Raw genomic sequence first — 26,725 nt, forward strand, 5'->3', positions numbered from 1 at the left:
GGAGTTAGGGAAGGCAGAGGTCTGAAGGCACGCGCGCACGCGCAAGGGCAAGGCTGACTGGAAGCCAAGACTGTCTGCTCCGCCCTGAGACTCCACCCCATCCAAACTGAGCACAGAGGCTATTGCAATTTGGCAAGTCTAATCCTATAAGGCTGTCTCCAACACCGAACTTCTCCTAGCGTAGACACAGCTGATCCTTACAGCCAACTGGCCTGGAGGTCAATTCCTCCCTGTGATACCAACAACAATCAAGACTTAACTACAACAAGGCTGTACACACAGTCCACAAAGGGGTGCACCAAGAGTGTCCACCTCAGGTTAACAGGGAAGGCCGACCCACTGGGCCATATAGGAAACCTAGCACACAAATCTACCCTACCAACTCAGGGAAGCAGTGAAAATGTGGCATCAAAGAAACAGATCACAAACGAAAGAAATGGAGGAAAACAAATGACTGGATATAGAATTCAAAACCACGGTTACAAGGCTTTTCAAGAATATCCTAGAAAAGGCCGATAAATATAATGAGACCCTTGAAGATATGAAAAAGGACCAACTAGAAATTAAACATACACTGACTAAAATAAAAAATATTATACAGAGACCCAACAACAGACTAGAGGAACACAAGAATCAAGTCAAAGAACTGAAATACAAAGAAGCAAAAAACACTCAACCGAAAAAGCAAAAAGAAAAAAAAATCCAAAAAGTGGAAGATAGTGTAAGAAGCCTCTGGGACAACTTCAAGCATACCAACATCAGAATTATGGGGGTGCCAGAAAATAATGACTGAAAACATCCCCCACCTGGTGAAAGAAATAGACTTACAAGTCCAGGAAGGTGAAATCAGGAGCTTCACAGACAAAAAAGGGACTAAGGGAATTTATTACCACCAAACCAGCAATGCAAGAAATGCTAAAGGGTCTGCTGTAAAAAAAAAAAGATAGGAAGCGAAGAAGGAACACAGGGGTAAAGAATAGGAATGGCGACAAATAAGTACCTATCAATAATAACTTTAAATGTAAATGGATTAAATGCCCCAATGAAAAGACATAGGGTAACGGATTGGATAAGAAAACACGACCCATATATCTGCTGTCTACAAGAAACCCACTTCAGAAAAAAAGACGCACAGAGACTGAGGGTGAAGGGATGGAAAAAGGTTTTCCAGGCAAATGGAACTGAAAAAACAGCTGGGGTAGCAATACTTATATCTGACAAATTAGATCTCAAAGTGAAGGACATAACAATAGATAAGGAAGGCCACTTCATAATACTAAAGGGAGCAATCCAACAAGAAGAAATAACTCTGGTAAACATATATGCACCGAATACGGGAGCACCCAAATACATAAAAAAACTCCTGGAGGATATCAAGGGAGAGATTGACAGCAATACAATCACAGTAGGAGACTTTAATACCCCACTATCACCATTGGAGAAATCCTCTAAACAAAAAATCAGCAAAGAAACATCAATCCTAAATGACTTACTAGACCAGATGGAATTAATTGACATCTTCAGAACATTTCACCCCAAAGCCACAGAATATACATTCTTCTCAAGTGCACATGGGTCATTTTCAAAGATAGACCATATGTTGGGACATAGGCAAAGTCTCTTCAAATTCAAGAAGATAGAAATCATATCAAGCATCTTCTCAGACCACAGTGGCATAAAACTGGAAATCAACTACAATAAAAACAACCCAAAGAAATCAAACACATGGAGACTAAACAGCATGCTATTAAATCATGACTGGGTTACCAGAGAGATCAAAGAAGAAATAAAAAACATCATGGCAACAAATGACAATGAAAACACTACAATCCAAAATCTATGGGACACAGCGAAAGCAGTCTTGAGAGGGAAGTTCATAGCTCTACAAGCCTACTGCAAAAAACAAGAAACAATGGTAATAAATTACCTAACCCAACAACTCAAAGAGTTAGAAAAAGAGCAACAAGAAAAGCCCAGTGTAAGCAGAAGGAAGGAAATAATAAAGATCAGAGCGGAGATAAATGACATAGAGAACAAAGAAACAATACAAAAGATCAACAAAACCAAGAGCTTTGAAAGGATAAACAAGATTGATGAACCTCTAGGCAGGCTCACCAAGAAGCAAAGAGAGAGGACCTAAATAAACAAAATCAGAAGTGAAAGAGGTGAAATAACAACAGATCCCACCGAAATACAAAGGATTGTTAAAAAATACTATGAACAACTCTATTCCAACAAACTGGACAACCTGGAGGAAATGGACATATTCCTAGAAAAATATAACCTTCCAAAACTCAATCAGGAAGAATCTAAACATCTCAATAGGCCAATAACTATGAAAGAAATAGAAGCAGTCATCAAAGAGCTTCCGGCAAACAAAAGCCCGGGGCCACACAGCTTCACAAGAGAGTTTTACCAAACATTCAAGGAAGAACTAAAACCTATGCTCCTCAGACTATTCCAGAAAATTCAAGAGGAAGGAACACTTCCAAGCTCCTTCTATGAAGCCAGCATCACCCTAATACCAAAACCAGATAAAGACAACACAATGAAGGAGAATCGCAGGCCAATATCCCTCATGAATGTAGATGCCAAAATCCTCAACAAAATTCTAGCAAATCGGATCCAGCAGTACATCAGAAAAATCATACACCATGACCAAGTAGGGTTTATCCCAGGAATGCAAGGATGGTACAATATCCGCAAATCAATAAATGTGATACATCACATAAACAAATTGAGGGAGAAAAATCACATAGTCATATCAATTGATGCAGAAAAAGCATTTGACAAAATTCAACACCCTTTCTTGATAACAACTCTCAACAAGGTGGGAATAGAAGGATCATACCGCAACATAATAAAAGCTATATATGATAAACCCACAGCTAACTTCATACTCAATGGGCAAAAACTAAAACCATTTCCCCTAAGAACAGGAACAAGACAGGGATGCCCACACTCACCACTCCTGTTTGACATAGTACTGGAAGTATTAGCCATTGCAATTAGACAAGAAGAAGAAATAAAAGGCATCCAAATTGGAAAAGAAGAAGTAAAGCTGTCCTTATTTGCAGATGACATGATATTGTACATAAAAAACCCGAAAGACTCCATCAAAAAACTAACAGACTTAATAAATGAATTCGGCAATGTAGCAGGATACAAAATTAACGCCAAGAAATCTATGGCATTTCTATACACCAACAGTGAACTTACAGAAAGAGAGACTAAAAAAGCAATCCCATTTTCCATCGCACCGAAAAAATTAAGATACTTAGGAATAATCCTAACCAAGGAGGTAAAAGACCTATACGCGGAAAACTACAGGACACTGAAAAAAGAGATAGAGGAAGATGTAAACAGATGGAAGAACATACCATGTTCATGGATTGGTAGAATCAACATCATCAAAATGTCCATACTACACAAAGCAATCTATAGATTCAATGCACTCCCCATTAAAATACCAACGGCATATTTCACAGACCTAGAAAGAACTCTCCAAAAATTCATCTGGAATAAAAATAGACCCCGAATAGCCACAGCAATCCTGAGAAAGAAGAATAAAGTAGGAGGGATCTCAATACCAGATTTCAAGCTGTATTACAAAGCCACTGTCCTGATACTGGCCTGGTACTGGCACAAGAACAGACATATAGATCAATGGAATAGAACAGAGAATCCAGATATCGACCCAAACCACTATGCGCAATTAAATATTTGACAAAGGAGGCATGAACATACAATGGAGTCAAGACAGTCTCTTCAATAAATGGTGTTGAAAAAATTGGACAGATACATGCAAAAAAATGAAACTAGACCACCAACTTACACCATACACAAAAATAAACTCAAAATGGATACAGGACTTAAATATAAGACGGGAAACCATAAAAATACTAGAGGAATCCACAGGCAGCAAAATCTCAGACATATGCCGAAAGAACTTCTTCACTGATACTGCCCCTAGGGCAATGGAAGCCAAAGAGAAAATAAACAAATGGCACTACATCAAAATAAAAAGCTTTTGCACAGCAAAAGAAACCATCAACAAAACAAGAAACCCCACTGTATGGGAGAACATATTTGCAAATGTTATCACTGATAAAGGTTTAATCTCCAACATCTACAGACAGCTTATACAACTTAATAAAAGGAAGATAAATGATCCAATAAAAAAATGGGCAATGGACCTACATAGAATCTTTTCGAAAGAAGACAGAAGGAAGGCCAAGAGACACATGAAAACATGCTCAAAGTCACTAATTATCCGAGAGATGCAAATCAAAACGACAATGCGATACCATCTCACACCTGTCAGAATGGCTATCATCAACAAATCAACAAACGACAAGTGTTGGCGAGGATGGGGAGAAAAAGGAACCCTCGTGCACTGCTGGTGGGAATGCAGACTGGTGCAACCACTGTGGAGAACAGTATGGAGTTTCCTCAAAAAACTGAAAATGGAACTCCCATTTGACCCAGTAATCCCACTCCTAGGAACACTTCTGCCAGACCAGCAGAGCTCTCACTTTTTCAGCTTGTCCAACACAGAGAAAAGGCTTTGTAAGAAGAAAAATAAAAAATTTTCTCTCACATATTTGGGTCATGTGCTGTAAGTTGTATGTTTTCTTTTTAAATATATTTTTATTGGTTTCAGAGAGGAAGGGAGAAGGAGAGAGAGAGAAACATCAATGATAAGAGAGAATCATGGATTGGCTGCCTTCAGCATGCCTCCTACTGGGAATCGAGCCCACAACCCAGGCATATGCCCTGACCAGGATCAAACCATGACCTCCTGGTTCATAGGTCGAAGCTCAGCCACTGAGCCACGCATGTATGTTTTTTCTGCTAAGAAAGCATCCCCTTCCTGTTCCATGTGCTTCAACCTTGCATGCTATGTGCACTCATTTAGCAAACATCGCTGAATCTCTACAAAGTGCAAAGATCCATGTCAGCATGGTCTAGTGTACTGTTGGTCAACTGCAGATTGGAGCAGCCACTATGGAAAACAGTATGAATGTTCCTCAAAAAACTAAAAATAGAACTACCATAGGACCCAGGAATTCCACATCTGGGTATTTCTCCAAAGAAACCCAAAACACTAATTTGAAAAGATTTATACACCCCTATGTTTATTGCAGCATTATTTACAACTAGAGGCCCAGGGCATGAAATTCATGCCCTTGGGGTGAGGGGGACCCTCAGCCCAGTGTGTGCCCTCTCACAGTCTGAAAGCCCTCAGGGGATGTCCAATTGACAGCTTAGGCCCGCTCCCACCACCACCACTGCGCTGGCCAGCTGTGAGCCCAGCTTCTGGATGAGCAGTACTCCCTCCGTGGGAGCACACTGATCACCAGGGTGCGGCTCCTGCATTGAGCGTCTGCCCCCTGGTGGTCAGTGCACATCATAGCAACCGGTGGTTCTGCTATCAGTCCAAAACCAGCTCTCTGACATCACCCAAGGGGTCCTGGATTGTGAGAGGGCACAGGCCAGGCTGAAGGACCCCACTGGTGCATGATAGGGGCTGGGGAGGGATGCAGGAGGGCTCCAGGGCATGTCCAGTCCATGTCGCTCAGTCCCGATCGGCCAGACCCCAGCAGCAAGCTAACCTACTGGTCGACTGTCTACCACCTTGTGGTCCGTGCACATCATAGCGAGCAGTTGAGCGGCCTTAGAATATCATTAGCATACTACACTTTGATTGGTTGAATGGCCAACCAGACGACCGGACACTTAGCATATTAGGTTTTTATTATATAGGATATCCAAGATATAGAAGCAACTTAGGTGTCCATCAATGGATGAGTGGATAAAGAAAGATGTGATACAATGGAATATTACTTGGTCATAAATAAGAATGAAATATTACCATTTGCAACAACATGGATGAACCTAGAGGGTATTATGCTAAGTGAAATAAGTCAGTCAGAGAAAGACAAATACCATATGATTTCACTCATATGTGGAATCTAAAGAACAAAACAAAACAAAAACACACTTGTAGAAACAGAGACCAAAGGTATGGTTGCCAGAGGGGAAGGGGTGGGAGGGTGGGTAAAAAAAAGTGAAGGGAACATAGTAATATTGTGATAGTCTGCACTGGACAGATGATTGCCCAAATTAGTGTGGGGTCCACACTGTAAGGTATATAAATATCAAATCACTATTTTGTACACCTGAAAGTAATGTAATAACAATGTTGTATGCTATCTATACTTAAATTTTAAAAATAAAAATAAATTTTAAAAAAAAGGAAGTAGGCCATCATCCCACAAAGGCGTAAGGGCAAAGCCAGAGCCCGCATGGGGCGCTGTGAGAACACAGAGGCCGGGGAGCCACTGCAAGGAGAGCTTCTGGAGGAGGTGTTTCCAGCTTCCGTTAAAAAAGCCATTTTCTCAGGCTTAGGCTCAGGGAGTTCCAGATCAGCAGCAGAGAGAGAAGTGTGGTTATTACTGAACCAAAGCGGCCTTATATTTGTAGCATCCCTGAGTGGGTGACGAGGAAGTGTGACAGGCATCTCTAAGGACAGGATGCAGGAAGAATCAGTGATAAAGTTAGAGAGGGAGGATGCCTCAGCCAGATTAGATCATGAAGGATTTATAGGCTTCACTCAGAGGACTCCAAATCAATAACTCTGAAACTTGAAACTTGAACTGCCTGGGGTCCCAGACAGTGGGACCCAAACCTTCACAGTCCTCCCCTCTATTCTCTGCATGTCCTTAGGACAGTGTCCTCATCTCTTCTTAGGGTAATTTAAGACCCTCACAGTTAGGTATGGCTAAGGAATAGGATACTTATGTGGGAGTTACAGGTAATAAGAAAAAAAAGAAAGGGTGTTCCCAGTTCCTAAAATCCTGAGAATAATGACAGAAAATCATCTCCATGCCATTCAGCCATAGCCCCTTCCAGAAAAGAACCAGGTTAGCACAGATTAGTGCTGAAAACAGCCCATGTGCTTAAATCCCCGCTGTTCTGTAAATCAGCATCACTAAATATTTTCTTTTTGTTTATCTTTAATATAGAAAATATTACATATATTCCATTTTTTTTCTCCCATTGACCCCTATAGCCCTCCCCCGTCACCCACCCCAAGTCTTCACCAGCCTATTGTCTGTGTCCATAAATTATGCATATATGCATACAAGTTCTTAGTTGATCTCTTCCCAACCATACACCCACCGCCACTTTCCCTTTGAGATTCAACAGTCTGTTCCATGCTTCCATATCTCTGGATCTATTTCGCACATCAGTTTATTTTGTTCATTAGATTTCACATATGAGTGAGATCATGTGATACTTGTCTTTCTCTGATTGGCTTATTTCACTTACCATAATACTCTCCAGGTCCCTCCATGCTGTCTCAAAGGGTAAGAGATCCTTCTTTTTTACTGCTGCATAGTATTCCATGATATAAATTTACCACAGCTTTTTAATCCACTCATCTACTGATGGGCACTTGGGCTGTTTCCAGATCTTAGCTATTGTAGATTGTGCTGCTATGCACATAGGGGTGCATACATTCTTTCTAATTGGTGTTTGTGGTTTCTTATGATATATTCCTAGAAATGAGATCACTGGGTCAAATGGAAGTTCCATATTTAATTTTTTGAGGAAACTCCATTCTTTCTTCCAAAGTAGCTGCACCAGTCTGCATTCCCACCATCAGTGTACGAGGGTTCCCTTTTCTCTACATCCTTACCAGCACTTGTCATTTGTTGATTTGTTGATGGTAGCCACTCTGACAGGTACGAGGTAATACCTCATTGTCATTTTAAATCGCATCTCTCTGATGATAATTGACTTTGAGCATTTTTTCATATGTCTCTTGGCCATCCGTATGTCCCTTTTGGAGAAGTGTCTATTTAGGTCCTTTGCCCATTTTTTATTGGATTGTCTTCCTTTTGTTAAGGTGTATGAGTTGCTTATATATTTTGGATATTAATCCTTTATCAGATGTATCATTGCCAAATATATTTTCCCATATAGTAGGCTCCCTTTTCATTTTGTTGATGGTTTCTTTTGCTGTGCAAAAGCTTTTTATTTTGATGTAGTCCCATTTGTTTATTTTCTCCTTAGTTTCCTTTGCCCTCAGAGATGTATCAAACATATTACTACAAGAAATGTCAGAGATTTTGCTGCCTATGGTTTCTTCTAGGATTTTAATGGTTTCACATTTTACATTTAAGTCTTTTATCCATTTGGAGTTTATTCTTGTGTATGTAAGTTGGTGGTCTAGTTTCTTTTTTTTTTCTTTTTTTTTTTTTCTTTTTGCATGTATCTGTCCAATTTTCCCAACACCATTTATTGAAGAGACTGTCTTGACTCCATTGTATGCTCTTGCCTCCTTTGTCAAATATTAATTGAGCATAATGGATTGGGTTAATTTCTGGGGTCTCTGTTCTGTTCCATTGACCTATATGCCTGTTCTTGTGCCAGTACCAGGCTGTTTTGACTATAGTGGCTTTTACCTGGATATCTGGTAATGTGATCCCTCCAACTTTGTTCTTCTTTCTCAAGATTGCTGCAGCTATTCAGGGCCTTTCTTGGTTCTATATAAATCTTTGGAGTATTTTTTCTAGATAGTATTTGTTAAATAGGCCATTGATAATTTAATAGGGCTTGCATTGAATCTATAGATTGCTTTAGGTAGTATGGACATTTTAATGATGTTGATTCTGCCAATCCATGAACACAGTATTTTCTTCCACTTGTTTATATCTTCCTTTATCTCTTTTTTCAACGTCCTATAGTTTTCTGAGTACAAGTCATTTATGTCCTTGGGTAAGTTTATTCCTAGGTATCTCAATTTTTTTTTGTTGTTGTTGTTCCTATGTTAAATGGGATTGCTTTTTGTTGCTATGGTAAATGGAATTCTCTTCCTGAGAATTTACTATTGGTGTATAAAAATGCCATAGATTTCTGGGTGTTAATTTTGTATCCTGTTACATTGCTGAATTCAATTATTAGATCTTATAATTTTTTGGTGGAGTCTTTAGGTTTTTCTACGTACAATATCATGTCATTTGCAAACAATGACAGTTTTTCTTCTTCTTTTTCGATTTAAATGTCTTTTATTTCTTCTTCTTGTCTGATTGCTGTGGCTAGGACTTCCCATACTATGTTGAATAAGAGTGGTGAAAGTGAACGTCCCTATCTTATTCCTGTACTTAGGGAAAATAGTTTGTTTTTGCCTATTGAGTATGATGTTGGCTGTCATATACAGCCTTTATAATGTTGAGGCATGATCCCTCTATTCCCACTTTGCTGAGCATTTTTATAAAAAAATAGGTGTTGAGTTTTGTCTGATGATTTTTCTGATCATGTGATTTTTGTCTTTCAATTTATGTAATGTATCACATTTATTGATTTGTGAATATTGTACCAGCTTTGCATCCCTGGAATAAATCCCACTTGGTCCGGGTGTATAATCTTTTTAAAATATTGCTGGATCCAATTTGCTAAGATTTTGTTGAGGATTTTAGCATCTATGTTTATTAGGGATATTGGCCTGTAATTCTCTTGTTTTGCAGGGTTGTTATCTACAATTAGGATAAGGCTGGCCTCATAAAATGAACTGAGAAGTGTTGCTTCCTCTTGGATTTTTTGGAATAGTTTGAGGAGAATATGTGTTTGTTCTTTTTTGAATGTTTGGTAAAACTCCCCTGTGAAGCTGTCTGGAAAAGGGCTTTTGTTTGCTGGAGTTTTTTTTTTATTTTTATTATTGCTTCAATTTCCTCAATTGCTATTGGCCTATTCAGGCTTTCTGATTCTACCTGATTGAGTTTTGGAAGATTGTATCTCTCTAGAAATTTGTCTATTTCATCCACATTGTCCAGCTTGTTGGCACATAGTTGCTCATAATATTTTCTTACAATTCTTTGTATTTCTGTGATGTAGTTGTCACTTCACCCCTTTTGTTTCTAATTTTAATTATTTGGGTACTCTCTGTTTCTTGATGTGTTTGGCTAAAGGTTCATCAATCCTGTTTATCTTTTTAAAGAACCACCTCTTAGTCTCTATGTCATTTATTTCTGCTCTAATCTTTATTATTTTCTTCCTTTTACTTTGGGCTTTTCTTATTGCTCTCTTTCTAATTCTTTAAGTTATAAGGTTAAGTAGTTTATTATTAATTTTTCTTATTTTTTGAGGTATGCCTATAATGCTATGAACTTTCCTCTCAAAACTGCTTTTGCTGTTTCCCATAGATTTTGAGTTGTTGTGAGTTCATTGTCATTTATTTCCAGGAAGTTTTTTTTTATTTCCTTCTTGATCTCATTGGTAAGCATTCATTGTTTAGTAACATGCTATTTAGCCTCCATGTGTTTGTATGTTTTTGAGTGTTTTTACTATAGTTGATTTCTAATTTCATTCCATTTTGATCTGACAAGATGCTTGATATGATTTCAATTTTCCGAACTTGTAGAGACTTATTTTGTGTCCTCACATGTGGTGTATCTTTTAGAATGACCCATGTGCACTTGAGAAGAATATATTCTGCACCTTTAAAATGAAATTTTCTATAAATGTCAATTAAATCCATCTGATCCCGTGTGTCATTTAGAGTCACTGTTCCCTTGATTTTTTTGTCTGGAAGATCTATCCAGTGAAGTCAGCAGAATGTCCAAGTCCCCTACTTTAACTGAAGTGCTGTCGATCTCTCTATTAAAGTCCTCTAGAGGTTGTTTGTTTTTTTAATATATATTTAGGTGCCCCTATGGGTGCATATATGTTTACCAGGGTTATATCCTCTTGTTGGATCAATCCCTTTAGTATTATGTAGTGACCTTTGCTGTACCTTGTGATGGCCTTCATTTTGAAGTCTATTTTGTCAGATATGAGTATTGCTACCCCACCGTTTATTTGTTTTTATTTGTATGAAAAAAAAAAATTTCCATCCCTCACTCTCATCCTGTGTGAGTCTTTTGTTCTGAGGTGGGTCTCTTGTAGACAGCATATAATTGGGTCATGTTTTTGGATCCATTCAGCTACCCTATGTCTTTTTATTGGAGCATTTAATCCATTTACATTTGAAGTTATTGATAGGTACTTATTTATTGCCATTTTAATTTTGTATGCCTAGGTTTCTCTCTCTCCTTATTTATTCTCATTACAGCAGTCTCTTTACATTTCTTTCAGTGCTGGTTTGGTGTTGACAAACTCCTCTAGCCTTTTTTCATCTGGGAAGCTCTTTATTTAACCATCTATTTTGAATGATAGTCTTGCTGGATATAGTAACCTTGGTTTCAGATCTTTGCTTTTTATTACGTTGAATACTTCATGCCTTCCTTTCTGGCCTATAGAGTTTCTGATGAGAAATCAGGTAACAGCCTTATGGGAGCTCCTTTGCAGGTAACAAGTTGCTTTTATCTTGGTGCCTTTAAGATTCTCTATTTGTCTTAAATTTTTGGCATTTTAATTATGATGTGTCTGGGCATGGAGCTGTTTGGGTTCTTGCTTGGAGTTCTCTGTGCCTTCTGAACTTGTATGACTTTTTCCTCCACTAAGTTAGGGAAGTTTTCTGCCATTATTTCTTCAAACACGTTCTCTACCCTTTGATCATTTTCTTCCCCTTCTGGCACTCCTATTATGAGAATATTGTTACATTTCATGTTGTCCCATAACTCACTTAAGCTGTCCTGCTTTTTATTGTTTTTTTCTTTTTGATTCTCTGATTCAGTGATATTTCTTTATTTGTGCATTGGCCCTTTAAGTGGGTGCCTGCATTTTCAGTCATCTCTGGCTGACAGAGAGCAGCCCTGCTGCTTTTCACAGCCAGTTGTTATGTGGGCACCTTTCTCGGTTCTGGTATTCTGGGCTGGGGGATTCAGCTTGGGGTTTAGACCCCAGAGTTCTAAGCTAGAATCCTCCACATCTGCGATATCCCTCCAGAACTTCAGCTGCTGTCTGTGGGTGTCCAGCCAGCCCTTTCATGCCTCCACTCTTCCTACCAGTCTCTATGTGGTCTCCACTTTCTGTACTTGGTCAGGGTTCTCTCTTCAGTTAATTATTCAGGATGGTTTTTTTTCATGAAACATTTTGACACATGTCCTAAACCCTCCCTCACTGTGTCACATTCTAGCAGTGTCTAGATTACATAGGTCACCTTCTAGTGTCTTCTTTGTTGACACTTTCGGCTATATGACTCTTAGGCTCCCACTGCCCAGTCACTGAAGCTAACAAGACAACTCCACTACTTCCTCTCACTTTGGCTGCCCTTCTCTAAACTCAGTGCAATTTGCTTTCAGCAAACACTGCCACCACTCAATACAGATTGTCGTTGTTTCTCCTCCAGGAATGTGTGAAAATGGGTAGTACACTAAGTGCCTGACAATAATGATGAGTGTGACAAGAAGATAAAGAACTTAGTCAAGGATATGGAAAGGATCAAGGTGGTTCTAAAGCCAGTGAGATCTGCAGAGTATTGAGTACAGGCAACAGAGCCAAAGAAGGTTTGAAAGGGTCCCTTTAGTAGAAGCAATTCTTCTATGAAGGTAGAGGAAATCAAAGGCCCTCTATTTCTGCATGTGCTAAGCATCTGTCATGTGCCAAACACTCTAAACACAGATCCTTCCTGATTATAAATTATCTGGAAACATGGATTTCACAAGGCTGGTGTTTTTCTGATGAGAAATCAATGTGGCAAAGCTGGATAAGAAGTTGGCTCATGATTTAAGCTGGGGGATAAATATGCACACATGCACTCACACATGAAGAGTCACTCTCCAATTATGTGTCACTTGATGAGAATAACATAACTAGTGAATCTATGGATTAGGTGGTAAGTCAGAGAAAAAGAAACTGCCCGCCCTTGGAGGCTGTCACCCAGCCCTGAGTTCTGTGAGACCACGACATAAGTTCTCTGACTCTACTGGGCAGCTGCCCTAGCAGCCCCCAGTCCTTCAGACTCACTGATTGTGGCCCACAAATCCCCTGGGTCCTTTTCAGATGATCAGATACCAAGTACTATCACCAGATTGGCCATCTGCACTTGCAAGTCTAGGTAACTTTCCCTTGGTCCTTTCAAACCCATGTTCCCAACAATGGTCATTAGTTCACTTAATAACCATTTACTATGAGGAGACCCATCAGCTCCCATAAAATAAATATACAAACAAATGCCCAAACCCACAAGGTTGCCAGAAGAGGAGAAACCTCCATATGGGGAGGCATAGCTGAACTACAAAGAATGTTTTCACAGAGAAGAAAAGGCAACAAAGCAATGTGGCTCCTTAACTAAGGCTGCTCTCAGAGCCCACAGACCCCCACCTATGCCCCAGGCTCCCCTGTGTGCAGGGCCTCAGCCTCACCTATCCAGCACAGGCCACCCCACCACCATCCCTACGCAGGTATTCTTGACTCCTTAGAATCTGGGCCCAGGAAGGAAAGGCCTACAAAGAAGGCACACCTTTTCCCTCCTGTCCCAGCCCACCTTCCAGGTATCCATTGCCCACCCTGAATGATGGACAGTGACAAAGTTCATACCCTTTGAGAAAAGACCAACCCCTACTAACAAAGGTGTGCCTTTACCCTCCCGTTGACACCCTGCAATATGTTTCCCACAGAATACAAAAAAAAAAAAAATTCTCATTCATGGTCACATCCCTGAAGACACAATATGCTGAGGGAGAAATATGTGTTTAAAAGAGGTTGCAAATAAGGGTGTATATGGGCTGTGACAGAAGTGTGGTGGGTTTGCCAAGGAGCAAGCCATCCCTTCCACACCAGGGATCAGGAGGAGTCTGACAGAAGACATGTCAATAAGTGGACCTGAAGGGCAAGTGGTATCTGCAGGTACACAGTGGGGGACCTGGCTCCAGGCAGAGGAGGGCATGAACAAAGACCACAGTGTGTCCTTTTCTCCCACAAGTATGGACCTCTAGTTATAGAGACGCTGTCTTACTCACCTGGTAGGGTAATCTGCCCTTATTGGAAACACAGCAATATTTACACCATAAATAAAATCAGAAAGAAAAATGAGTTTCACTGAAAAATAATCTATAAGAAATACACCTGGGTACATACTCTTAAGTTTTAAAAAAAATCATTACATACCTATGTCATTTTTCCTTGATATACCACTTTTCTCCGAATTCTGTATTTAAAAAAAAAAAGAGAGAGAGAGAGAGGAAAAAAAAAAAAAGATAAATCTCATCACATAACAAAGCTAACAATACACTGAATGAATACATGTTACACATTAACATTTGGAGGGGGTGGGGTACTGAAGATGAGAGCTTGAAAGTGCTTCCCTACAAACAGAGACCAGTATTAAGGGGAGAAAGCAACAAGGATGCCCTTCTGTATGGTGCACAGCCCTCCCACGGGGCTGTCTCTTTCACATGTGATCTTGGGCAGTCATTTCATGAGAATTAAAATCACTATGTTAGCTTGTGAGCACCAAAAACAATGTTATTTTAATTCTAAACGATGTTTTTCATTTTCAATTCAGTAGTTGTCATAACTTCTTTCTTGTTATCTCTGCAAACAGTTGTTTGGGATACAGTCCAAAGACTATTTTGCCCAATTTTAACATTCTAAAAATTTAATGCATAAGACATGCAAGGCAATTAGTTCCTTTGGGATGGCAGCTCCGGCTCCATTTTAAAGTGATTCCATTTCTTTTTTTCTTTTTTTTTTCTGTTTAACACTTGTAAACTTAAGCATTACAAACATATCACAGATGATATCAGTTCTTGCAGAGTGTTTCCCATGAAAATGAACATCATCTGGGCTCAGATGTAATATCAAAAATGGTACCATGTCCTAACCGGTTTGGCTCAGTGGCTAGAGCGTCGGCCTGTGGACTGAAAGGTCCCAGGTTCAATTTCGGTCAAGGCCATGTACCTTAGTTGTGGGCACATCCCCAGTAGGAGGTGTGGAGGAGGCAGCTGAACGATGTTTCTCTCTCATGGATGTTTCTAACACTCTATCCCTCTCCCTTACTCTCTGTAAAAAATCAAGAAAATTTTATTTTTTAAAAAATGGTACCATGATATCCTCTCCTGCCTGAGAAGCTACACTGGGTCCTGCAGGTGGTCAGCCTGTGGTTCATGAGAATTCATGAGCACAGAAGGGGCATCTGACAGCTGCAGATGCCCTGACAGAAATGTGGCCACAGAAACACCTGAACCAGATACTGGGAAATCAGGGGACGAGCTCTGAAGAGATTTCTCTGACAAAGTACCAGTCAGCAGCTAAACCTGCCATTTCCATTGTCACCTCCAGCAGACAAGGAATTGTCTCTCTAGTTGTACTTCTGTGCTTCATCCACCATATGCTCTAATTATAACAATTGGATAGTGGCAAATATTCCATTTTCTTCACATACAGCAACAAGAAATTATCTACAAAATTGGAAGCAGCTTAAAAGCTAAGATACACAGAAATGAATTCTCTTAGATTGTCAAAGGGATCGTGACAATAGACAGGGAGGAGAGAGCAGAACACTGGGGAATGTCTATCTTTGGCATTATTTTCAGAAATGATCTTTGCCTGAAGAACAGAAATACCACTGAGACAAGCATGGCCCCACAATCATGTATTCATTTGCTACACCTCTTGATCAAGTGACATTTTACTTACTCCTGATAAAACACATATTTTTTGGAAGAGAAGGGAAGGGAAGGAGAGAGAGAGAGAGAGAGACTAGAAAGCTCAACCCACTTCTGTAAATATGTGAACCAAAGCCAGGTACTATCATAAGTTAGCATGTGTGGACACGCTATCTTGAATACTCTAAATGCCACTTGTGGCAAGCAGAATAGCCTGCTCTCAAAGAAGGAACACTGGCCTCTGATCCAGAGTGGCCTCTGCTCTTCCACCATTGACCTGCTACCCCTTGGCAAGGTGCCTTCTCCTTGGGAGCCACAGCTTTGGCTGTCAGATAAGGCTCATGGAAAACTAGAAATTTTAGATCCAAAAATAGCATTGGAATGGATAAAGAAGATGAGGTATATACATACAACAGAATACTATTCAGTTTAAAATACAAATGCTGACACGTGATACAATATGGATGAACTTTGAGGACATTATGTTAAGTGATACAAAAAAATAATATAAGTGGAGCCACTTTAAAATGGAGCCAGAGCCTGGGCCACATGGCCCAGTGGTTAGAGCGTTGACCAGAGTACCAAAGGGTCTCAGGTTTGATTCCTGGTCAAGGGCACATACCTCAGTTGCAGGTTCGATCCCTGGCCCTGGATGGGGTGCAGGCATGAGGCAATCAATCGATGTGCTTCTCTCACATCAATATTCTTTCTCTCTCTTTTCCCCCTTCCTTCCTCTCTCTCTCTCTCTCTAAAAATCAATGGAAAAACTATCCTCAGGTGAGACTTAACAAAAATAATAATAATCCTATATAATAAAAGCCTAATATGCTAAGTGTCCAATCATCCGGTAAGCCGTTCAACCAATCAAAGCATAATATGCTAATGATATGCTAAGGCCTCTCAATCACTCACTATGATGTGCACTGACCAGCAGGGGGCAGACAGTCGGCTGGTCGACCAGTCTCTATGATGTGCACTGACCACCAGGGGGCAGACGCTCTGACCAATATGTTAGCTTGCTGCTAGGGTCCGGCCGGGGACTGCGTGAGATGAGCCGGACATGCCCTGGAGCCCTCCCGCAGCCCCTCCCTGGCTAGCTAACCGCCTATGTCCCTCCCCGGTCCTGATCATGCCTGGCCTGTACCCTCTCACAATCCAGGACCCCTCGGGGGATGTCGGAGAGCTGGTTTTGGCCTAGCGGCAGAACAACCAGTCACTATGACACGCACTCACTACCAGGGGGCAGATGCTCAACTCAGGAGCTGCCCCCTAGTGGTCAGTGCTCTCCCACAGGGGGAGCACCGCTCAGCCAGAAGCTGGGCTTATGGCTGGAGAGCGTAGTGGTGGTGGCAGGAGCCTCTCCTGCCTCCGTGGCAGCGCTAAGGATGTCCAACAGTCGTCAGTCAGTCGAACATCCCCCAAGGGCCATCGGACATCCCCCAAGGGCTCGCAGACTGTGAGAGGACACAGGCCAGGCTGAGGGACCCTGCCCCTGCAGTGCATGAATTTCGTGCACTGGACCTCTAGTAATAATAATAAAATGGAGCTGGAGCTGCCATCCCAGAGGAACTGCCTTGCACCGTCATGCCTCAAACCTTGGAATGTTAAAACAGGGCAAAATAACCTTTGGACTGGGACTAAAGCAACATTATATTCCCCCCAAAAAATGTTTGCAAAGATAACAAGAAAGCAGATCTTATGACTACTGGACTGGCTATAGGACTGAAACTTAAAAATAGTCTTTGAAATTAACATCACAGAAAAGAAGAAAAAAGAAAAAGAAAATAAAAGAATTAACATCACTATGTAAGCTTATCTGCACCAATAGAAATACCTTCTTTCTATTAATGGACTCTTCCTCTTCTCATCTTCTCATAAATACCCATTGCCTTTGTCTCTTATCAGAACACTATTTGGGTTTCTGCCTAAATCAATGCTTCCCCAATAGCTTATTCTTTTGGATTTCAAGCAAATGTTTGTTGCCTCTCACTTTGCCTTTTATTTTCCAGTTAACCTATCAGTAAGCCAGTACAAAACAAACAAACAAACAAAAAACAGTAGGATTCTGCTTATGTGAAGCACCTAGAATAGTCATATTTATAGACAGGAAGTAAAATGATGGTGGTCGGGGCTGGGGAATGAGGAAAGGGCGGTTATTGTTTCCTGGGCACAGTTTCAGTCTGCAAGATGGAAAGAGTTCTGCAGATTGCCTGCACAACAATATATATGTACTTAACAGTATTGAACTATACACTTTAAAATGGTTCATATGGTAAATTTGATGTTATGTGTATTTTACCACAATTTTAAAAACCAGCAGTGAAAGTAATCCATTCCAACACTCTCATTTTACAAATGATAATGGAGGCTCAGAAAAGATGAAGGATTCACCCACTGTCCAATAGTCATTCTAGTTAGGATGAAAATTAACATCATTATGTAAGGATGAAAATCCAGGTCTTTTGACTCCTTTCTAATGTTCCTTTCTTACACCCCCTCCTCACCAAGAAAAATGCACATACAGGCTGTCTCCAGAGGCATTCTTCAGAAAATGTGCACATTAGAAGCAGACAGATTTCAAGAGTAAGCTAAAAATAATACCTATGACTGAAGCAGGATAGTAAGTAACTAGGAAAATTCCTTGGCAAATACAATGAGGAAACTGAGACAGCTAGCTGAACAAACTGGCAGAGCAATTTACAGCCAGATAAGGCAGATCACCAGGGCAAAAAGCCCTGGGTGCCCAGCAATGTACAAAACTGGTGCTGGACCTCGTCCCCAGGGTAGCCTTTCCTCCTTTGACATATCACTGGTCATGAGGTTTAGACCCTCATGAGATAACATCTAGGCTTCAGTTGTATTTTAGTTCCAGACCCAGAAAAGCAGTAAACTGATAGAAGCAAAAATAGAATATTGGGGACCAACTACATTGTAAGAAATATTAATCAGACTCTATTAACCATGATTGTTTTGTTCTGATTAAAGAAAGCTCATTCTAACCTGGCTGGAAGTTACACATAGGACCTGGGAGCTCACCTGGAAATGCGGCCTATCCTCCACATCCAGGAGCTGCCAGTTATCATGTAAAGATTAACCACCTTGTTGCAGAAACCAGAGCCACCAGCCCTTTGAAGACCCCCCCGTCCTTTGCATATCACCAGCTCCTTGAAGATCCTAGCCCTTTGCATACCTGCTGGCCTTTGCAAATCCTCAGCACGCATTACCTGTAAACTGCCCATTTGGCATACCCTTTTGTCTACTTCCCTATGTAATCTTCATCCCAATATAAGCAGCTGGCTTATGGTGGGGGGCAGAGCAGATTTTTGTGGATGACCTGCTGCTCTCCATATTGCTGGCATTATTGGAATAAATGCTCATACAATCCTGTCTCTGCTGAATTGACTCAAGTAGTGACAGGCATCCCAGACTCATTGATAGTCCGGTTACAAAACGAGGTGGGTGATGCCAGGACCAGCTGCAATGACTAGTGGCTCCCTGCCCTGACACTGACTGATCAGTGGAAATCAGGACCCTGAAAAGGCACACCTGGAAAAGCTGATGATATTCTATTGATATCCTTCCCAAAGACCTCCCCTAAATTCCCAGCCTTTAAAACCCTCAAAACAAAAAACCAGTGTTCCCTCTACCTCCAGGGAGCATGCCCGCACCTTTCCCTTCCTCTTCTTCCTCGACAGGCATGCATCTCCTAAACTCTAAGGGATCCCACAAGACTTGCAACCAGGGGAGCAATGGGCAACAACAGCTCATCTGGGGCTTACCCCCTGAACCTGTCTCCAAGGCTCCCTTTTCTCTGACTTCCCAGTGAGCTAACAGCAGCCTCCCTTGGCTCACTTCTTTCCTATAATATTTCTAGAGGCCAAAGCAGCCGCACCTGTCTCTCTCCTGTTGCTGCTTCTATCCTAAGCCCTTTATTGTTTCAATGTCCACAGCTTTAATACAGTTACTCTCAAAATCACTTGGACTCGTATTGTGAAATCTTTCCTGTACAAAGTCAAGAACCCACACACTACTTGCCATCCTTAGGCTGACCTGCTAAGGGCCAGGTCTGCTTTCCTGTAACACAACAACAGTCACCTTCATCAACAAGTTGAAAGATCAACAATATCCTGACTCAATGATTCCAAGCTGGAATCCCACTGCACTTTCTCCCATCAGAGATCTTTGTGAAACCAAAGAAGAGCAACCAAAATAATAGCTCTCTGTCATCGAGCACTGCTGCACCGACTAGCTGACACAACAGCTAGAAAATGATTAGCTATTTCCAGTGGCTTGATTTATAATCAGTAAAAATAAAATATCCAAAAAACCCTTGGATTCAGTGAACTAACATGGAACCAAAACAGTCTTAAGTAAGTTCCCCTTTGAGAAAGAAAATTAGACTAAGTGAACTAATTGACAGGACATTCAAAATTCTTCTCCAATTTCCCTCATGAAAAGGCTTAGTTCTTCCTAAGAAAAAAGATAGACATGGTTTATTATCTCTGCTGCCGTACGCTTCTTCTACTGACTATCAATATCAGTCCAAATGTGCTCACTGCCAATGTTTCATAAGCCTACTGAATTGCTACTCAGATCAGAAAGAGGTCTGTTTCTAACACCTCTACCTCACAGACAGTTCCTTCTCTTGCCAGAATAAGACTAAACCAAAGCACCATTAGTCCAGTTTTACTTTTAATGCACCACAGATTTGAACACTTGCAATCCATCTAGGTGAGGCTTGGTTTATAAATTCTTCATTAAAAGAAAATAAGGCATCCCCAAAAGAATGTAATATGAAATCTTTTAAGAAGGAATAGGAGTAAAATGGCATCTTCTACCCATTCACCAACAGCCACCACCGCCCCTGAGATTCTCAGTAAAAATGATTAAGCAGGATGTGTTCATCAGAGCCCTCCATTGTAAAGTGAGCCTGTGTTCTTTCTCCCTCCACAACTTACTAGCTCAAGCCTCAGTTTCTCATCTGTACAACAGGAACCATAATTACAAGACCTGCTTTAATTAGATTATATAATGCTAAGCATAGTGTCTGTCCAAAGCAAATGCTCAATAACTGTTAGCTCTCTCACTTTCTATCATCATCACCTCCTTTATGTAATATCTACTACCACTGTAATAGAAATTAACTGATAAAAGCAGTAATGTCCATGGTTCTTCTTCTTTATTTGTTTAGGTTCCTCTTGAAATATTGCATAGGACATTTCTTGCTGTCATATTAAATGGGGCCTGGCACTGTTCTACATGGTGGGGACACACACACACACACACACACACACACACACACACACACACACACTTCTTCATCTTCAAAGAGCTTTTTGAGACAGGCCCTATTATCCAGTCTTACTGAGGCTGCTGAGGCACAGAAAGGTTTGGAAAGTTCCACAGCAGGTCAGTGTTGGAGAAGGGATGTGACCCGTTGCAATGTGGCTTCAGTGTCCAGTTCTAACACCCTGTCATATGGAATACAATGTCATGAGTCACCATAGAATGTAAAGCCAGGCCAGTCTGCAGGCCAAACAGGTACATGGCCACAGCTGAGGCAGCATCCAGGGCTTGGAGCAGAGCCTGGAGGACAGCCTCCCTGAAAGTGGGCAGGTCCAATCCAGGACAGTGCAGGGGCCAAGTGCTCAGAAGAGAAGCCTGAGCCTAGAGGCCAGGCCCCAGATAGGACCTCAAGGTACTGGCAGCACTCAGGATTTTCATGTGAAGCCACCTGGCACCAACCGGTGAACTTGAACCATGTTTTGGGAAGGTCCTCGGCCCTGTATGGGGCAGGCCTGTGCTCTAGGGCATGTCACCAAGGTGAGCAGTGAAGTGAGGGAAACACAGCAGGCTACTTCTGAGCAGCACTGAAAGGGCAGATAAACTAATGAGAACAACTCCTGTCACCAAACCATCTACAGACTTTGGTTGACCTTGGGCAAGCTGATTTTTTTATGTCTCCCAGTCTCATGTATGGTCTACAGAAGGCATTTCATCACTGCCTCTCCCCATGGGATTAATGGCTTATTTGGCTCTGTGGCCTTAGCACAGATGGGCTTAACGACATTTTTCAAGGGCTTTTTTGCATGAAAAATGACACTAAGATGGAGTACTTTCCCTTTACCTCTATATTTAGATTTATATATGTATTTAAGGTAAATGAGATATATATTTCTTCATTTGAAAAGATTAGGTAAAACATGTATTTGAAAGTATTTCTAAATTTATTAGATAAAATTTTAGTTCCCTATTAATAAATCTTGGGCAGCACTTTAAATTTATTATAAATGAGCCTCATTGTTGCCAAACACACACACACACATTTTATAATGCACATAGCTGTGTAATATAAAATTGGTGTGAAAAATTCAAGAATTCATAAAATTTGGATTCTGACTTCACCTCTTAATAGTTATGTGACCTCAGTTGAACCACTTAACTTCTCCGAAGGTAAATTTTCTGAGCTTTCCAAAAGAATATCTGCTTTGCTGTTCAGTAACAGGATCAATGAGAAGACTAAATTAAATTAAATGTCTGAAAATGTTTAATTAACTATAAAGGATCTTAAGGAATTATTATTATTTCCCCCATGTAGGAATCCGATGGTATAGCTAGAACATTCTATTTTAAAATGCTTTTATACTAATTGTGGGCAAAAAAAAAAAAAAATAGAGTCAACTGAGCCTTAATTAATATGGCAAAAACAACTCGTATTTTTAAAGTATTGTTTCTCCTTCTCATTTGCTAAAACTACTCTTGTACAAAGCCCACATGGTAAAATTTAGATGAGATTCTGGAACAAAATCAATGATGAAATTATGACAAAGCAGCAGCTCAGAGATTTGGGTGAGTGCTGTCCCCTCTCCATCGGGGCCCCAGATCTCAGTTTCTGGTTCTGACTGAGCATGGAGCTTCGATCTCTCAGCTAGTCCCCGATGCCCTCTAATGGTGCCGCCTTCAAGGTGAGTGACACTCAGGCTCTTGCGACCCTGGAAACACAGCACAGTCCTTTCACAGACTGGGAAAATTAAACCCAAGGCTAAGATGTGGTACAACTGGAGAAAACCATCATATCCAAGCAAGATTTCTAAAATGTCTAACTTCACATCAGAACATCTTCTTCCTTATGAAGAAATCTGAAATCTAGTGGATATACTTTAACTATAGGAGAACATTCTTAAAAGCCAGCCTATCTGTTGGTTACTGCTAGAAATTCAAAATCTATGTTGACCAAAATTTCATAAATTTGTAAGAAAAAGAAAGAAAGAAAGAAATTTCACTGAAAGAAAAATTCATGACAGCTCCCATTAAAGAAATCGCAAATGAACCTGAGATGGGAAGGACAGATTTGATCATTAGAATCAGTACCTTAGATGGTGTGACCTCCTTTACATCTTTAGAAGCCAATGCAAAAGCTGGAAAAAAAAAGGAAACATTTTTATATTAAAATTGGTCATTAAAATTTATTCTCACATAGAACAGTTTTGCTTAAAATAAAAAAATAATGATATAAGATATATTTTGCTCATTTTTAAAAGCAGCTGCATTGCCACAAGCCAGTACCATTGGCTGCCTTCATATCCAGACCTAAAATTATTTATCAGTGAAAGCCAACAAACACTCAGGCTACAAAACTAGAGAAATACTCCATCAGAGAAATTAGAACCTGTGTATACCATTGATGTCTATAGATATAAATCACAAAATAAATGCACACAGCATACAACTTCTTTGAAACCTCAACTCTGGTGCCATATGGTAAACAACAACAAAAAAAACTTTCACGGCCAAAAGTTCTTCTAAAAAAACAGGATTATTGAGCCATACACTAGCTAGAAAAGGATCAGGCCCTGGGCGTTTAGTCTAAGCCACAAGCAGCAGGTGTGGAGAAGACAACATATCTGCTGTCTTGGGCTGGGGGGACTTTTTATTATGTTTGGGAGAAGAAAGATCTACGTTGTTTTGAAAGAATTTTCAAATATGAAAGAGGTGGAAAAGGTGATGGTGGCAGTTCTAGGATAGGTGAACAGCCTGTAAGAAAGAAACGTTTACTACTTTGATTGGTGGTGGGCAACAGTCCTGAGGTTCCTGCATAGGCAGTGGTGTCTGCTGGTCACTAAACAGAGCCTGAAGGAGGATTCAAAGCTCCAACAGACATTCAGGAAGGTGAGCAGTCTACTGTTAGTTGACCAACAGCTAATAACTGTTCAAATACTCTATTCTCTTTCTCTCACTCACTTGCCACTGTAATTTAATTTAGGACATCTCAGGTATTTTTTTGTGTGTCACTTCTTAAGCAAAGGGGAATTCCTAAGCATCTGGAAATCCACACTCTCACAATCACTGCCAGAGCCTGGCGGCAACAGAGCTAAATGTGGCACCAGCTTTCCATCTCAGGGATCGTGGGGTAAAAGTGTGGTGCAGATGCCCTAACTGGTTTGGCTCAGTGGATAGAGCATCGGCCTGTGGACTGAAAGGTCCCAGGTTTGATTCCGGTCAAGGGCATGTACCTTGGTTGTGGGCACATCCCCAGTAGGAGGTGTGCAGGAGGCGGCTGATCAATGTTTCTCTCTCATCAATGTTTCTGACTCTCTATCCCTCTCCCTTCCTCTCTGTAAAAAAATCAATAAAATATATTTTTAAAAAAAAAAGTGTGGTGCAGACACTGCTGCTACATTCAGGACACTTAAAGGAACCCTACTGAAGCCATGGGGCCAGGGGAGTGGGAGGAATTAAAATCATTCCCCTTTTAGAGCGATATAATGTTCTGAGTCACAGCCCATTTATAAAGATATCCCTAGAGACACATCTAGGCTCTACATTAAAAGTAGTCCTATATAATAAAAGGCTAATATGCAAATCGACTGAATGGCGGAACAACGGTCACTATGATGCACACTGACCACTTGGGGGCAGATGCTCAATGCAGGAGCTGCCCCCTAGTGATCAGTGCGCTCCCACAGGGGGAGCACCCCTCAACCAGAAGCCAGGTTCACAGCTGGCAAGCGCAGCGGCAGTGGGGGGAGCCTCTCCCACCTCTGCTACAGTACTAAGGACCCCTCACTGCGGACATCCTCTGAGGAGTCCCGGACTGCAAGAGGGCACAGGCCAGACTGAGGGACCCCCCCCCCCCGCCGCCCCACAGTGCACAAATGTCATGCACCAGGCTTCTAGTAATAAAAATAATAACAGTAACACTTCGAAAATGTAAATCAAAATAATAAACCAAACAGGAAGGTGAACTGGGCAAAAAATAATCCTAACTTTATAGTGCATTTCTCAAAAGTATTTCACAGTTTGCTTTCTCCAATTAGCATTCCTAGGAAAAATGGGCAATGCCACTGAGCAAGAATTTACTTCAAGGGTGGAACAGGCAATTCCATGGAGCAGTAATGCAGCACAAGGCATGTGGGTAGTGGAGCTCCCCAGGTGACAGAAGCAGGAGAGGACTTTACCCATTCAGGTGCTTCCCAGCCCCATCCCATATATCACAGCCTATGACTCTCTCCATTAACATTTGCTCAAGGGAAATAATCTAAAACATAGTCATACTAAGAAGCCAGTCACGAAGGTGGTTTGATCATTTCCATTTCCAAATGACATTTCAAAAGGCAGAATGAAATTGAAATATAAGTGAAATGAACCTCTATGCGTGAAACTTAGATAACAGCAGATACTACAGGAAGCTTCCTTGAGACCACTTTTTATAAATAGCAAATTCCCAACTCCACCCCCTGGCCTTCCCTCTCCCCTCCTTGGCTTTTCTACAGAGCACGTACCACCACTGACATAATATATGTTTATTTGTTCATTGCTTGTATTATATATTAGTTCATTGTAAGCTCCATGAAGGCAGGAATGTGGTTTTATTTACTGTTTGCCCACGAACCTAGGGCACAGACAGCACACACAAGAAGATCAATTAATAATTATTTAATGAGTGCTCAATATGAATAAATGAATGAATGAGTGAATGCAATCTCCATGAAGTCCCTGGAGTCATCTATTCCTTAAGGGTTGTCTATTCCTTACACTAGGCAGCATTCTACCCAGTAGAATGAAACAGTTTAGTGCCCCAACCATAATTTATTTTCATTAGGATCTGACTTATTTTCTCACTTTTACACACACACACACACACACACACACACACACACAATCCAAATCACTCATTAAGTTCTAAGAAGAAAGGAGAGATTTAACACCAAATACCCTTTAACCATTTAAATTTTGCTTCTAGGTATTTAATTTTTCCAGTGGGGGGTGAGGGGATTAATATGGGTAATATACCTCCAACCTAGTATGCACATTTACAACCCTCAAGAAGAATCAAATATAGAATCAGTAATACTAGTAAACATCAGACAGGGAGATCACAATATGTTAACCTCACTCAGCATCACAGAATTTTAGAAAATAGGATATTTCAACAACTTGCAGGCTATAAAAACTGTGGTCAATCTAATACATGACTTTGATGGTAAAATACACATCTGCCAACCCCATCAATTCCATGTCAAACATGGACAGTCAAAGAGCTCTGTGGGTTGGAGTTTACTCTTCTATAAGAAAAATAATATCAACTGAACAGTGACTCATCCTATCTAATAAAGAGGGAATATGCAAATTGACCATAACTCCGCAACAAAGATGGTGGCACCCACAGCCAATAAGGAGGAATATGCAAATTGAGGGTCAATCCCCGACAAAGATGGTGGCTGCCAGGCCGAGAGGCTTGCCAGGTTCCACCCCGCCCCTGCTGCTCTGGGCTGGTGGGCAGCAAGTGCAGGTGCGGAGCAGCCGGTGGGCAGCACGCTCTGGGCTGGTGGGCAGCGCGGACATGCGTCCCGCCCCACCCAGGCCGCCCCAGGCCTGTGGGCAGCACGTGCAAAGAGCCTCTGGGTGGGTGAGGTGGGCTGGCGGAGGGCGGCCTGTACTCCCCACATGGCAGCGGTGGTAGCCATGAGCATGCCCAACGGAGCCTGCGGGCGGAGCTGAAGTAGCGCCTGCAGGCCACCAACACCAAGGAGTGGCTGAGCAAGTCCCGCCTCCTGGCCCAGAAGGTGCATGATCGCAGGGACAGCCACTGTGGCAGGCCGGATTGACATCCTCCTGGCCGCACCATGGGGGTTTGCAGATCTGCGCAGCCGCAGGCCTCCGGTGCA

At 41.2% G+C, this 26,725-nt stretch overlaps 1 protein-coding gene across 2 annotated transcripts in view; it reads right to left on the reverse strand.

The window, feature by feature from the left end:
* Positions 1 to 26,725, reverse strand: part of B3GLCT (beta 3-glucosyltransferase) — a 179,847-nt gene that overhangs the window by 141,467 nt on the left and 11,655 nt on the right. For both annotated transcript variants that reach the window (XM_080658983.1, XM_080658984.1), the window contains exons 2-3: positions 22,929 to 22,975; positions 14,059 to 14,098 (exon numbers count right to left, since the gene is read on the reverse strand). In XM_080658983.1, coding sequence (XP_080515109.1) covers positions 14,059 to 14,098; positions 22,929 to 22,975 — 87 coding nt within the window. The remainder of the gene's footprint in view (positions 1 to 14,058; positions 14,099 to 22,928; positions 22,976 to 26,725) is intronic.

Source organism: Plecotus auritus (genome assembly GCF_963455305.1).
Source record: "Plecotus auritus genome assembly, chromosome: 3".
Lineage (NCBI taxonomy): Eukaryota > Metazoa > Chordata > Mammalia > Chiroptera > Vespertilionidae > Plecotus > Plecotus auritus.